The following is an 11,166-nucleotide window of genomic DNA, read 5'->3' as shown; positions in this document are numbered from 1 at the left end:
GGCTCGTCGCTGGCTATAAAATAGTAATTGGAGGGTACGGACTGTAGCACAAGGTCCACGGCTGCGAACTCTTTCCAGACGCTACCGCAAGCTGCTGCGTGTTTCAAAAAATGAGAAAAATTAACGAGCTTTGCCTGTTCATCAAGCCTTCGGCGACTCGAGCTCGAACCTTATTCGAAGCTCGCGAGCCGAGCTCGAACCTTATTCGAAGCTTCGTAGGACAAATCGAGCTCGAGCCGAGCTGAACTGTGTTCGCTCGAGTTCGGCTCGTTTGCACCCCTACTCGTCCTGTCCGGACGCGGCGACGATCGGGAACCAAGGCGGCCACCGCGAGCGCCGGTGCACGTGCACCACCTCCGCACCCCTACGCCGCCCTGTCCGCTTTCTAGCACCCGCCCGCAAGGCCCTGCACCGGCTCGCGCCGCCTCCCTCCTCTCCCACAGTCCCGCCCCGCCCGCAACCCACGGGCCCGCGCCCCTGCTCATCCTAGGCCGACGGCAGCTCGTCAGTTGGCACTTCAGCAATCGGCAGGCACACGCCCGGGACTTTCTGACCACACGAACAGTGGCACGCCAGCATTGTGAGTGTTCCAGTTTAGATTTTCTTCCCATTTTATGATTGATTCCCCAGTCCAGAAATCTAGATTCTAGAATAGAGGATGATCCTTGATTAGTTGATGCAAGTAAAGAATACTGCCATCATTTCTCGCTTCCAAAAAGAAAATCATAGAGTTAAACTATACTTTTCCTCTTGTTCTCACAAGTAAAATAATGGGGTTGTTGTCGATACTAAGAATAATCTGTATTAAGGTGTCGTTATTTTGAACATTCATGTCTTATATTCTAGTGTTTTGGAAAATGTAAATCCACATATCGAAGTTGAACTTCCTGGCTCCGCCACTGAGGCTGAGAGCAATACTGCAGCAATCAATTTGCGGCCTGCGAAAGGTTTTTTTCTTCTGATTTCCTGTAATTCAACTAAAGCATTCGTGACGTTATTTCGATAAAGTACAAATTCTATGCCAGTTCTCGGCCTTAATGTCTATACTATTGTAGTTGAATCTTTTTTGGCAACTCCGCATACCCAAACCAGAGGTCGTGCCTCCACCAAATTACTATTTTATCTTAAACTTGGATGTATTAACTGTAATGTACACTGCTAGATAGTTCGTGTGCACCTTGGGGATAACTTAGTCTGTCATAGTTTTGTGTCGGACTTAAACTGGATCCTCCACTGTTGGTAGATGATTGTAGAATGAATTATATACATCTAGTAAAATACCATCTTAAAATGCTCTGTTTGCACTGAACTTTGTTAGTGCAATATTTGGTATTGATGTGTGTCGCGTGGAAGAGAAATTATTATTGTCCCATGTTTGAAGTTCTTCGTATTATCCCTTTGTTGCTGTGGGTAGAAATAATTGTTTGATTGTGCTGCTTCATTTAATAGGTCTTCTCTTCAGTTGGTAGCACCCAGTTTGGTGCCAATGGGCAAGAAGAAGAACAAACCTGAGGGACCAATCAAGTCGCTGAAAGATGCTGAACAAGTGTACCCTTTTTCCCCTGTTGTGTTGTTTGTTACCTTTGTAGCTGCGCGCCTTATTTGTCTTCAAGTATCTTTTTGGTTCACTGGCCGCTTGGTACTTCACCCTAAACAGAGTTACTTCAGACTACTTTGGAGGAGATACCCTGGATGAACTGCTGTCTAAGCTTATTAGGTTAGTAGGTAACCACAGTTACTCTCAACATTTCTTTCGGTTGCTTGATTCTAGTATTCAAAAGTTACACTATTCTCTAGGAGCGTGGAGGTTGCAAAAGCTTCAAGGGGAGGATTGCCAGAAAAGATATGGATGAAGGTATTGCCATCCTTGCTTCGTTTCACCATGTTTCTACTTGTTTTCTGCTGATATAGTAGTTCTGTTATCATGAGTATATTCAAATATTCTGATGTTCGTTTGTATTTCTGATTTTTGCCCTTGTAGCAACAATTTTGTGTCGGGGTCAATGATGTGACAAGGGTCCTTGAGAGAATGCCTGCTGGTGTTGCTTCGCATTGTGGCTGTTCTAGTGAAGGATCGACCCATAAAGTTTTGCGGAGAGCACCTTTGGTGCCACTTCAGGTTACTTTTGTTTCTTAACGTGCTATAGCTGTGCCTTACAGATAACTTTTTTATGGGTTTTGGAGTTCCATTTTGTACATATGTTAGGTTGAAGAAAATGAATCCTTATTTGCACGTCTGCATTAGATTATGCGGATGCCGTGGATTTATTGCCTCTAATATTGAAAAATGTGTTTGGTCTACCTGCAGCATCTCTAGATGTTACTTTTCACACAAATAATATAGGTATCTGCTCAAATATTCTTGAATGGCTAAGATTCTCTAGTCATGCTTACATACGACTTTGGACCTTAGTATCAAATGATGCACTAGATATCAAATCAGCTGATAAGTGTAAAAATTGTCTTTTGTTGAACACTAACTTTCTGTAAGCTGCACAAACACCAGTTAAACTGTATTACTTCTGAATGTCACGTCAACAAATTAATGACTCAATACCGTCAGGTTTAGTCAGGACCAAAATAGAGGGAGGGGGGGGGGGGATTAGTGTGCACTAGATACATTAGGTGTACTAAGCAACTAGAGACCATTCTCAAAGTAAGACAATTTCAAGTGTTATGTATGTCCATGTGTGCAGTACCTGTATCTGGAACATTAAAACTGACATCTGTCCTTTCATGGTGCTGTAGGCTGTCCTTATAGCTGCTGATTGCAATCCCAAATGGCTAACAAAACACATACCAACCCTGGCAAGCACAAGGCAAGTTCCTGTATTGTGCCTCAAGGACAACAAAGGAAGCTCACAGAGGGTAGGTCAAGTGGCGAATGTCGGAACAGCGCTGGTCATTGGAATAAAGGTCAGCTTCCTTTATTTTCTTGTTGATTGCAATGCCCTATACTGCCTCTTGAAATCACACATGGAGTCTCTGTTTGAACGCATATTAGTCCAGAGACAGCATAATCAACAAGACCATTGATGAAGAGCTAAAGGGTAGTAAGAGGGTCGCTGATGAACAGAAAATTAGCTGCCACATTCCCAGTCCCAGTCCCAGTCCCAGTCCCAGTCCAGTAGCATGATGGGATAGATTTGAACCTCTGTGTCGTCATCATTCCAAGAACATCTCGAAGGGAGAGGTTTCCCAGGGAGATCAAGTGTGCTGCGGAGCTGTAGAAAATCAGTCTAAACTGATTCATTCTGGGTAACATCTGCCAGCACTCATGAAGAATAGGCATGTGGTTGGTCCATCAGTTTGGTGTAGGAGATGATGATATGCCTGGAACTTCTTCTGTAATGCCGGCAGTCTGCCGCAGCGACTCAGCGTTGTACCTGTGCATCACAAAAGCAGCTCCATTAGTTTGTTGTTTTGTGGGTAACTCGTGTTCAGGTTTGTTATTCCCAATCAAGGACGGAATCATTTGTGCCAAAGGAGCTATAACATAAGAGCATCTCCAGCCGTGTCCCCCAAAGCGTCCCCCAAAGCGCGCCGGATTGAGCGTTTGGGGGATGTATTTCGTGGGTGCCGCGTTTGGGGAACGTCCCCCAAACGCCGCCCCCAAACATTAAAAATAATTTAAATAGATAGAATAAAACTCTTTACTAATATTCAAATCGGTTCAACATAAATAAAATACATATAAAACTTCGAAAAAACATAATTAAATTATATATAAATTATTTTAAACTACTACTTCTTCTTCGATGATGGCCCCGCCTCGTCGTCGTCGTCACGGTGGCGCTTCCTGCTCGTCACCTCTTCCGAAGAGGCGGTGTCGGCCGACGCGTCGGAGTCATCCTCGTTGTCGCCGGTGCTCGCCGGCTGCGCCTTCGCCGGCTTAGCCTTGGCCTTGGCCTTGGCGGTATTGGCCTTCGCGTCCGCCTCCGCCTTCGCACGGGCCACCGCGCCTCCTCTGACCCTTCTTCCTCCGCGTCCTCCTCCACGCCCAGCCATTCCTCCGCGCTGTCAAGTGGCGGGAGAGAATTATCGTCGCTGCTGGGCGTCGGAGCTTTCTCCCACCAATGGCGCCATCCAGCAGGCTTTCCCTCGCTGGAGGTGTCGGACGGGAGCTCGGAGATGTAGCTCATTGTCGCTGGAGGTGTCGGATGCGGCCGGTGAAGATCCAAAAGCGCCGACGTACGGGTCTTATTGAGCGCGGATGAACGGCGGCGCAGAAGTCGAAAAGAGCAGCGGTTGCTCTTCCGAGGAGTCCCGACTCCATTCCGGCGGTTGCCGCGTCGTTGACGCGGTTGTCAATGCGACGGTTCCGCTTCCCGGCAATTGCACCGTCGCTACGTAGGCGGCGGCTGAGCTTCCGAGCCGCTGACGCGTCGGGCCCGCGTCGGTTCGCCTCGCTTTTCGTTGTGTCCGGCGTGCCCGGAGCGTCCCCTGTGGGACGGGGACGGGCTCGGGGCGCCGGACACCGTATCGGAGCGCGCCGGATAAAAATGGGCTCTAGGGGATGCGGCTGGAACGCATTTTTGGTCCGGCGCGCCCCAAATCCCTTTGGGTGACGCTTTGGAGGACGCGGCTGGAGATGCTCTAATGTCTCTGCAAAGGAGCTCAAGTACTGCAATTGATTGACCTTCAGTATTGTATCGGTAGCTCCTTGTTAGCTTGTTTTTTTGTTCTTTAAGACGAGTCCTACGGCGATCGTTTTACGCAGGGTTATGATGGTTCGGCGATTTTTAAAACCTATACTTAGAGCGTCTCCAGTCGCGTTCCCCAAACGACGCCGGATTGAGCGTTTGGGGGACGTGTTTTGTTCGTGCCGCGTTTGGGGCACGTCGCTCCCCAACCGCGTCCCCCAAATTCGCCCTCAAAACTTAAAAATTAATTTTAATAGATAGAATAAAACTCTTTACTAATATTCAAATCGGTGCAACATAAATAAATTACATATAAAAATTTCGAAAAAACATAATCAAACTACATATAAATTATTTTAAACTACTACTACTTCTTCTTTTTTGCTGATGGCCCCGCCTCGTCGTTCTCATCACGGTGGCGCTTCCTGCTCGTCACCTCTTTCGAAGAGGCGGTGTCGGTCGACGCGTCGGAGGAACTTGTGTCCTCCTCGTCGTCGCTGGTGCTCGCCGGTTGCGCCTTGTCCTTGGCCTTCGCTTTCGCGTCCGCCTCCGCCTTCGCCTTCGCATGGGCCGCCGCCGTTGCCTCCTCAGACCCTTCCTCCTCCGCCTCCTCCTCCACGCCCTGCCATTCCTCCGCACTGTCCAGTGGCGGCGGGGAATCATTGCCGCTGCTGGGCGTTCGGACTCTGTCCCACCAATGGCGCCATCCTGCAGGCTTGCCCTCGCTGGAGGTGTCAGATGGAAGGTCAGAGATGTAGCTCATCGCGAGGAGAAGCTTGGATGAATGGCGCCGGGTTGAAGATCCGAAAGCGCCTACGTACGAGTCTTATTGAGTGCGGATGAACGGCGGCACAGAAGTCGAAGAGAGCGGCGGTTGCTCTTCCGAGGAGTTCGCGCTCCATTCCGGCGGTTGGCACGTCGGTCGACGCGGTTGCCAATGCGACGGTTTCCCTTCCTGGCAACTGCACCGTCGCTACGTAGGCGGCGGTTGAGGTTCGAGCCGCTGACGCATCGGGCCCGTGCCTCCTCGCCTCTCATTTGGTTGTGTCCGGCGTGCCCGGAGCGTTCCCTGTGTAGCGGGGACGGGCTCGGGATGCCGGACACCGGGCACCGTATTAGGCCGCGCCGGACAAAAATGGCCTTTGGGTCTGCGGCTGGGAACGATTTTTTATCCGGCGCGTCCCAAATCGGTTTGGGGCACGCGACTGGAGATCTGGAGATGCTCTTAAGGTTAGTGTAGCCTGTGAAGTATGATCTCGCCAGTTCAAGTATTTGGCGGACCAGGGTGGAGTTGAGCATGATGTTGACGTGTACAAGTAGATTGCCTAGCCCTTTCCATCAGTTCGCACTTTTGGTTCAAGTGGCTAGTGCATGAAGCTTAACATGGTATCAGAGCTCCATGTCTCGAGTTCAAATCCTGGCTTTCCCAATTTATTCTAAAAATTATCTCCTCTCCCCGCAGCCTCCCCTTCCGCTGTCTCTTTGCCTCTCTACACGTGTTGACTTGTCTTCTCGTCTCCCCGTCACACGTGAGATGGGGTGTTGACGTGTACAAGTAGATTGCCTAGCCCTTTCCATCAGTTCGGACTTTTGGTTCAAGTGGCTAGTGCATGAAGCTTAACACATGAGATATCGCAGAACATGTCAGAATAAACACACGGTACAAGTCAAACTGTTATGGCGTATACATCAATGACACACAATACATAGTCCCATGCATGCAATACAACTCCCCACACCATGCTCAACATTAAAACAAACATCAGCAACATATCACTCTCCTTATTGGCGCACATTCGCACACATTCGATAACTTTCTTACCGGCATCAGACATAGCACTCATAGAGCTTTATGTCCATCTTGAGGCGGAAGTAGGCTGTTCCCTCGTATGCGTCGAGCTGGAGGGTGGCGATGCCCCGTGTCATGAAGAAGTCGCCGGTGCCGCCGACAACGGAGATGTCCCGCGTTTTCTGGCTTATTATGTCGGCGCCCATGAGGTTGATTATGCCCCTGTGCGTCGTGGAGTTGAACACGAGGGACAAACCGAACCATGCATTGAATGACTCTTTCTTGTCGTAGAAGTAGAACCCCTGCCCTCGCACCGCCGGCACCTCCTTCCCAACGGGTAGCGCATTTCTTTCTGTCACGGGATCGTCGAACACCACCAGCTCGCCGAAGAAGGTACTCTTGCTCAGCGCCGTCGGTTTGGTCGCCTCCGCGGACGTCGCGTTTGCCGTGTTGTTGACGACGTCGTAGAGGATGTCGTGCAAGTAGAGCGTCATCTTTGTGCACGGCTCGTCGGAGCTGCTTGACACGATCCTTTTCCTACCATGGGCGGCGGCGCTCGCCAAGCCGAGAAGAAACAGCACGACCACTACGCTCAGAGACAGCTTGGAAGATGCTGCGAGGCCTTGCATTGTGGGTTGTGATGAGGTAACTCTTAGCTAAGTTGGCAGCTCGATCGTGCTATTGTGGTGTTCAAAGCTTGACTTGGCATGCTATATATATAGACAAGAGTTTCCATAATAGGCCTAACTAGGATGCATAGGCGCGGCGACACGCCGCGCCCGTTGAATTAATCTTTTGGTATATGCATAGTTAGTGGTTAGTGCTAATTATTTTTGGGTATCAAAGGTGTTCGTTGGAAAGCTGATGCCTCGCTGGTAGTTCATCACAGTGGCTCAAAAGTGGCCACGGTTGGAATGATGTACTGAGGATTGCTTAGGACCCCAATTCAATTGATTTGTTCAGCCGGTAAAAATCTGAATCTTGGAGTGAAAAGAATAAACTTAGCAGGCCCCACACCACGGGTGAGTTTTGGCTCACCTTATTTGAGATCAGGAGTTCCAAATTTAAGCTCTACGCTCGTAAATTTTTGAGAGAATGTTATTAAGCCGCTGTTTCGCTAGCTGCTTGTCACTTGTCAGACCAAAACATAAAATTTCTCTTAACTATCGACTTGGAATTTATTCCAAGGAGTATACATGTATAATAAAAAAAATGGTATATTACAGTGCCATAAAACACAACTCCCTAGTTGAGATCATCAAGTAATGGGAACAAAATAAATGTCCGTTTTTCTTGAAGCTAGCATCAACAATTCCTAACGAAATTATGTATCTTGTACGGCAATTTGCTGAGTGGAGGAAGTGATAGAATAACAGATAGAATACACAGGGGTTCATAACATACATGGAGGGCAATTAATTCGGAAGAACATCTCTTTTGTTTTCTTAAAGCCAGCATTGACTGTTTCTCTTAGAATTCCGCCCTGGCCTTAGAGTATCACCTCAGAGAGAAGTATGTTGCGGCTGAACAAATTTTGTACAACAGGTAACAACAACAGTCTCCACAAAACATTATTATGCACCGCAGAAGTCCAAAATAAAGAAATCATATTTCCTACTCTAGCATGTAGGAATCGGAAGTCTTGGAGAAGCTCAGGAACCTGATCTGAAAAATAGTACTGCCCAGATCGATCCATGTTGAGTCCAGGGCTCCAACGGGTGTCAGGCTTGAACAAATACTGGCTGCTGCCGCCGGACACACGTGGTGAGAGGCTTGCATCGTCAAACACAATTCAATCAGGAGTTACGCATAAAAAAGGTAGCCATCTCCCCAGAAAGGAAAAAAAAATACATTGAACAGTAAGATTACTCAAGTTCTCCATCTAGATACAATAATATGTACATTTGAAATTATTTGTTTATAGGATGCCAATTAGGTCATCAACAATTCGCAAAATAGAAAGGAAAAAAAACCGTGTCAGAAAGGCAGCCACATAGCAAAATCGACGAATCTAGTTTGCCAATCATTAGAAATATGAAGAACACTTACCAACCAGAATTGCTTAATTACCTATCTGAAACTTACTGAAGCTACTCTTACCTTGATAATAATCATTTCAAAATGAGACAGAGAGAAGATCAGTTGGTAATATGAGCTCGAACCTGCAAGGTGAAATGGCCTCACAACTTTAAAAGAGATTCAAATGGAGAAGTAAAACATTACACTACAAAAAACATATATAATCTGATCCTTATATCGAAAGTACATGAGGAAATGTAGAAGTAGCTACATATGTGCAGTGTATGTTAAGCAAAAGGTAACTACCCTACACAGTACAGAAGACAATAGCCAAGAGAAACTATAGCTTAACTTTGAAGTAGCAAATGTTCAAATCATGTAAACGTACAAAAACTGACTCCTGAAATTGAAGTGAATAAATACAGATGTATCTACAGGTAACATATTTTGAAAACATACATGACTGGTAGTCTAACACATTGATCCAAGAAAATTGTTATGCACCATCGTGTAATCCTTAATTCTACACTGTCAAATTTCAGTACTGATAATAATGAGCCAACACTATTAAATATTCAAACACAATCATAAAAGAACTGAGATATCAGAGTAACTTTGTATCCACAGATTATGCAAATAACAACGAATGTTGACATCTCTATAGTTAATCTATTTGATATAACAAACTGCTTTTTTGCTTTAAGCTGAAAGCTAGTTATCACTATGAAAATGTTTAGGTAAGTAAAAACCCCTACTCTAGGCATAATTTTAGTTCATATATGGAGCTAAAAATTCACCAACCATGCATGATATAGCTGCAGCCTGCGGTACCAATCTTAATAGAGTCATTTTTTTAAATTTATACTACATAAAAAATGATAAAAATATTGAAATTGCAAAGGTGATTAAGCCTACTATGTCAATAATACACAGAAGGTCATAATTAGATTTAAAAAACAGAAATCAGCACCACGAATCACAAAAGAAAAGAAATCGACTCTGACCTGAGGCTTTCAACTGCATGACATATCTCCTGCTTATCCATGCAACTAAGTTCAAGATCTGATAACTGATAAGGAAAACAAAGTAAATGATACAGCCATTCCTGATCAATTTCACTAAATTCAACTTTCTTCGAACTATGGATGGTGGGGTGTTCATAACCTGTTATAAAAGAGAACCTGTAAGTCCCAAATGAAAAAGAAATATTTGCTGATGAAGGATAAACTTCTAATCAATGGATGAAAAAAATATGGTGAGGTCAATCAAGAACATAACAGGACATATGTAGGAGTCATACATAGAGAAATCACATGAATCAACTAATCTGCATGCGAATGCTTTTTTATATGTCACCAAGGCCTTTTTAGAGCAGGAAAAATTAACTTGAATCAACTAACCCACTCGCCGTAAAAAGAAAAGGAAGCTTCATAAGCTTAGATAAGAGGCAATGCGTGCAAGTATGGCAAACATGCTGTGGTAGTAGTATGTGATACACTTTGAAGCTGCAGTTCTGGTATGAAAGTACATGGTTTCTAGTTTAAAATTCTTATCACTAAGCGAAAGAGGCAGAAATGGGTGGATCATGAGAAACTAATGCACAAGTGGTGTATCTCAGCTTGCATTAGAATGGAACAGTAGTGATATATTATGCCTCCACTTGCCAGTAATTACTGTGTCACACAAGAATTACTTGAGTAACTAAAAAATGATTGCCTGCATCCATCCCAGAAAATAATGGCTAGATTGGATAATGAGATGGCTTCTGCAGCAATCACACAAGAAGGAAATCTAATTTGTTTCCTTCCGTCGGGCAAATAATCCAACAGCACATCAATTTGGGGAAAAACAGAAGCTGCAAAAAATATGCAGTGATATGGTTTCAGTAGAACAATTAGAGAAACACAGCAGCTGCATATGTGAATCCTTTCACCCAATCCTTTGAGAACTGCACAGTAAGGAGGAAACATGGCGAATGTGGTCGGGACGTACCGGCCATGTGACGGCCAAAGAAAACTCATCTGCTCGCCGATTTGGTCGCGGTGGACGGAGGACTTCGTCTCCCCCAGTGCCGCAGCAGGGGAGGAAGTTCGACACCAGCGCTTGTGCCCGTTGTTTCTCGTCGAACTCACGACGGCCACCAGCACGCTGGTGTGCGAAATGGCCTCAGGCCGTCGGGCCTTGTCCGCGTCGCCCTTGAGTGCGAGCATGCTATGATCATCGCCGTCGGCATGAGGCTGCAAGAGAAGATCCGCCGAGAACCTCCCGCGAAGTAAGCCGCCGCTGCTGGGGCTGGGCCACCACGATGAAGGTGAGACGACGTTAGTGCCTCCACCGGCACAGACGCCTGCCGGGACGACGGGGAAGGCACCACCACTGGCATCTCCAGGGGGAGACGCTCCTCGCGACCAGGGCCTGCTCACGACCTCGTAGACTGGCAACCGCATCGGCCAGGAAGAGGAGCCCGCGTCATCAGAAAGGGAGACCACGGCGACAGAGAAATAGGAAGAGGAAAGGCAGGTGGACGCCGGCGCGGGAAGGGGCACCGCCGGGGCTAGGGAGAGGCCGGCTGCCATGGGGAACCGGAGATTTCAGAGTACGCATCCTGGAGCCGGTGTGCAAGTTGACCCCGTGTATCAATCCTCCAAGTGACAACGTCGCTGCCGCGCGCTCTCTGCTATTCTCCGACTGGAACGCGCCTCCACCGCCCCAACG

The 11,166-nt window shown here is 46.8% G+C and overlaps 3 protein-coding genes across 5 annotated transcripts; 1 reads left to right on the top strand and 2 right to left on the bottom strand.

Annotated features, from left to right (window-relative positions):
- The first annotated feature begins 1,465 nt into the window (after positions 1 to 1,465).
- LOC124673533 lies at positions 1,466 to 3,136 on the top strand. The gene is made up of 6 exons (XM_047209596.1): positions 1,466 to 1,548; positions 1,658 to 1,717; positions 1,798 to 1,855; positions 1,982 to 2,119; positions 2,749 to 2,916; positions 3,005 to 3,136. The coding sequence occupies exons 1-6, from the start codon at positions 1,487 to 1,489 to the stop codon at positions 3,134 to 3,136; spliced, it is 618 nt and encodes a 205-aa protein (XP_047065552.1). The 5' UTR covers positions 1,466 to 1,486.
- A 3,334-nt stretch (positions 3,137 to 6,470) lies between these two features.
- On the bottom strand, positions 6,471 to 7,061 carry LOC124670466 (dirigent protein 5-like). Its single transcript, XM_047206963.1, has 2 exons — positions 6,709 to 7,061; positions 6,471 to 6,618 (listed from the first exon to the last, which is right to left on the bottom strand). Exons 1-2 carry the CDS (start codon positions 7,059 to 7,061, stop codon positions 6,471 to 6,473), a joined length of 501 nt encoding a protein of 166 aa, XP_047062919.1.
- A 786-nt stretch (positions 7,062 to 7,847) lies between these two features.
- On the bottom strand, positions 7,848 to 11,166 carry LOC124678733. Of its 3 annotated transcripts, none has more exons than XM_047214597.1 (3): positions 9,456 to 11,166; positions 8,533 to 8,594; positions 7,848 to 8,204 (listed from the first exon to the last, which is right to left on the bottom strand). In XM_047214597.1, exon 1 carries the CDS (start codon positions 11,025 to 11,027, stop codon positions 10,122 to 10,124), a length of 906 nt encoding a protein of 301 aa, XP_047070553.1. In that variant the 5' UTR covers positions 11,028 to 11,166; the 3' UTR covers positions 7,848 to 8,204; positions 8,533 to 8,594; positions 9,456 to 10,121. The 3 variants fall into 3 exon arrangements, with proteins under 3 accessions (XP_047070553.1, XP_047070555.1, XP_047070552.1); XM_047214599.1 differs by having other exon boundaries at positions 7,848 to 8,594; positions 9,456 to 9,615; positions 10,444 to 11,166; XM_047214596.1 differs by having other exon boundaries at positions 7,848 to 8,594.

Source organism: Lolium rigidum, chromosome 7, assembly GCF_022539505.1.
Source record: "Lolium rigidum isolate FL_2022 chromosome 7, APGP_CSIRO_Lrig_0.1, whole genome shotgun sequence".
Lineage (NCBI taxonomy): Eukaryota > Viridiplantae > Streptophyta > Magnoliopsida > Poales > Poaceae > Lolium > Lolium rigidum.
This window is presented reverse-complemented; position numbering and strand designations above follow the sequence as displayed.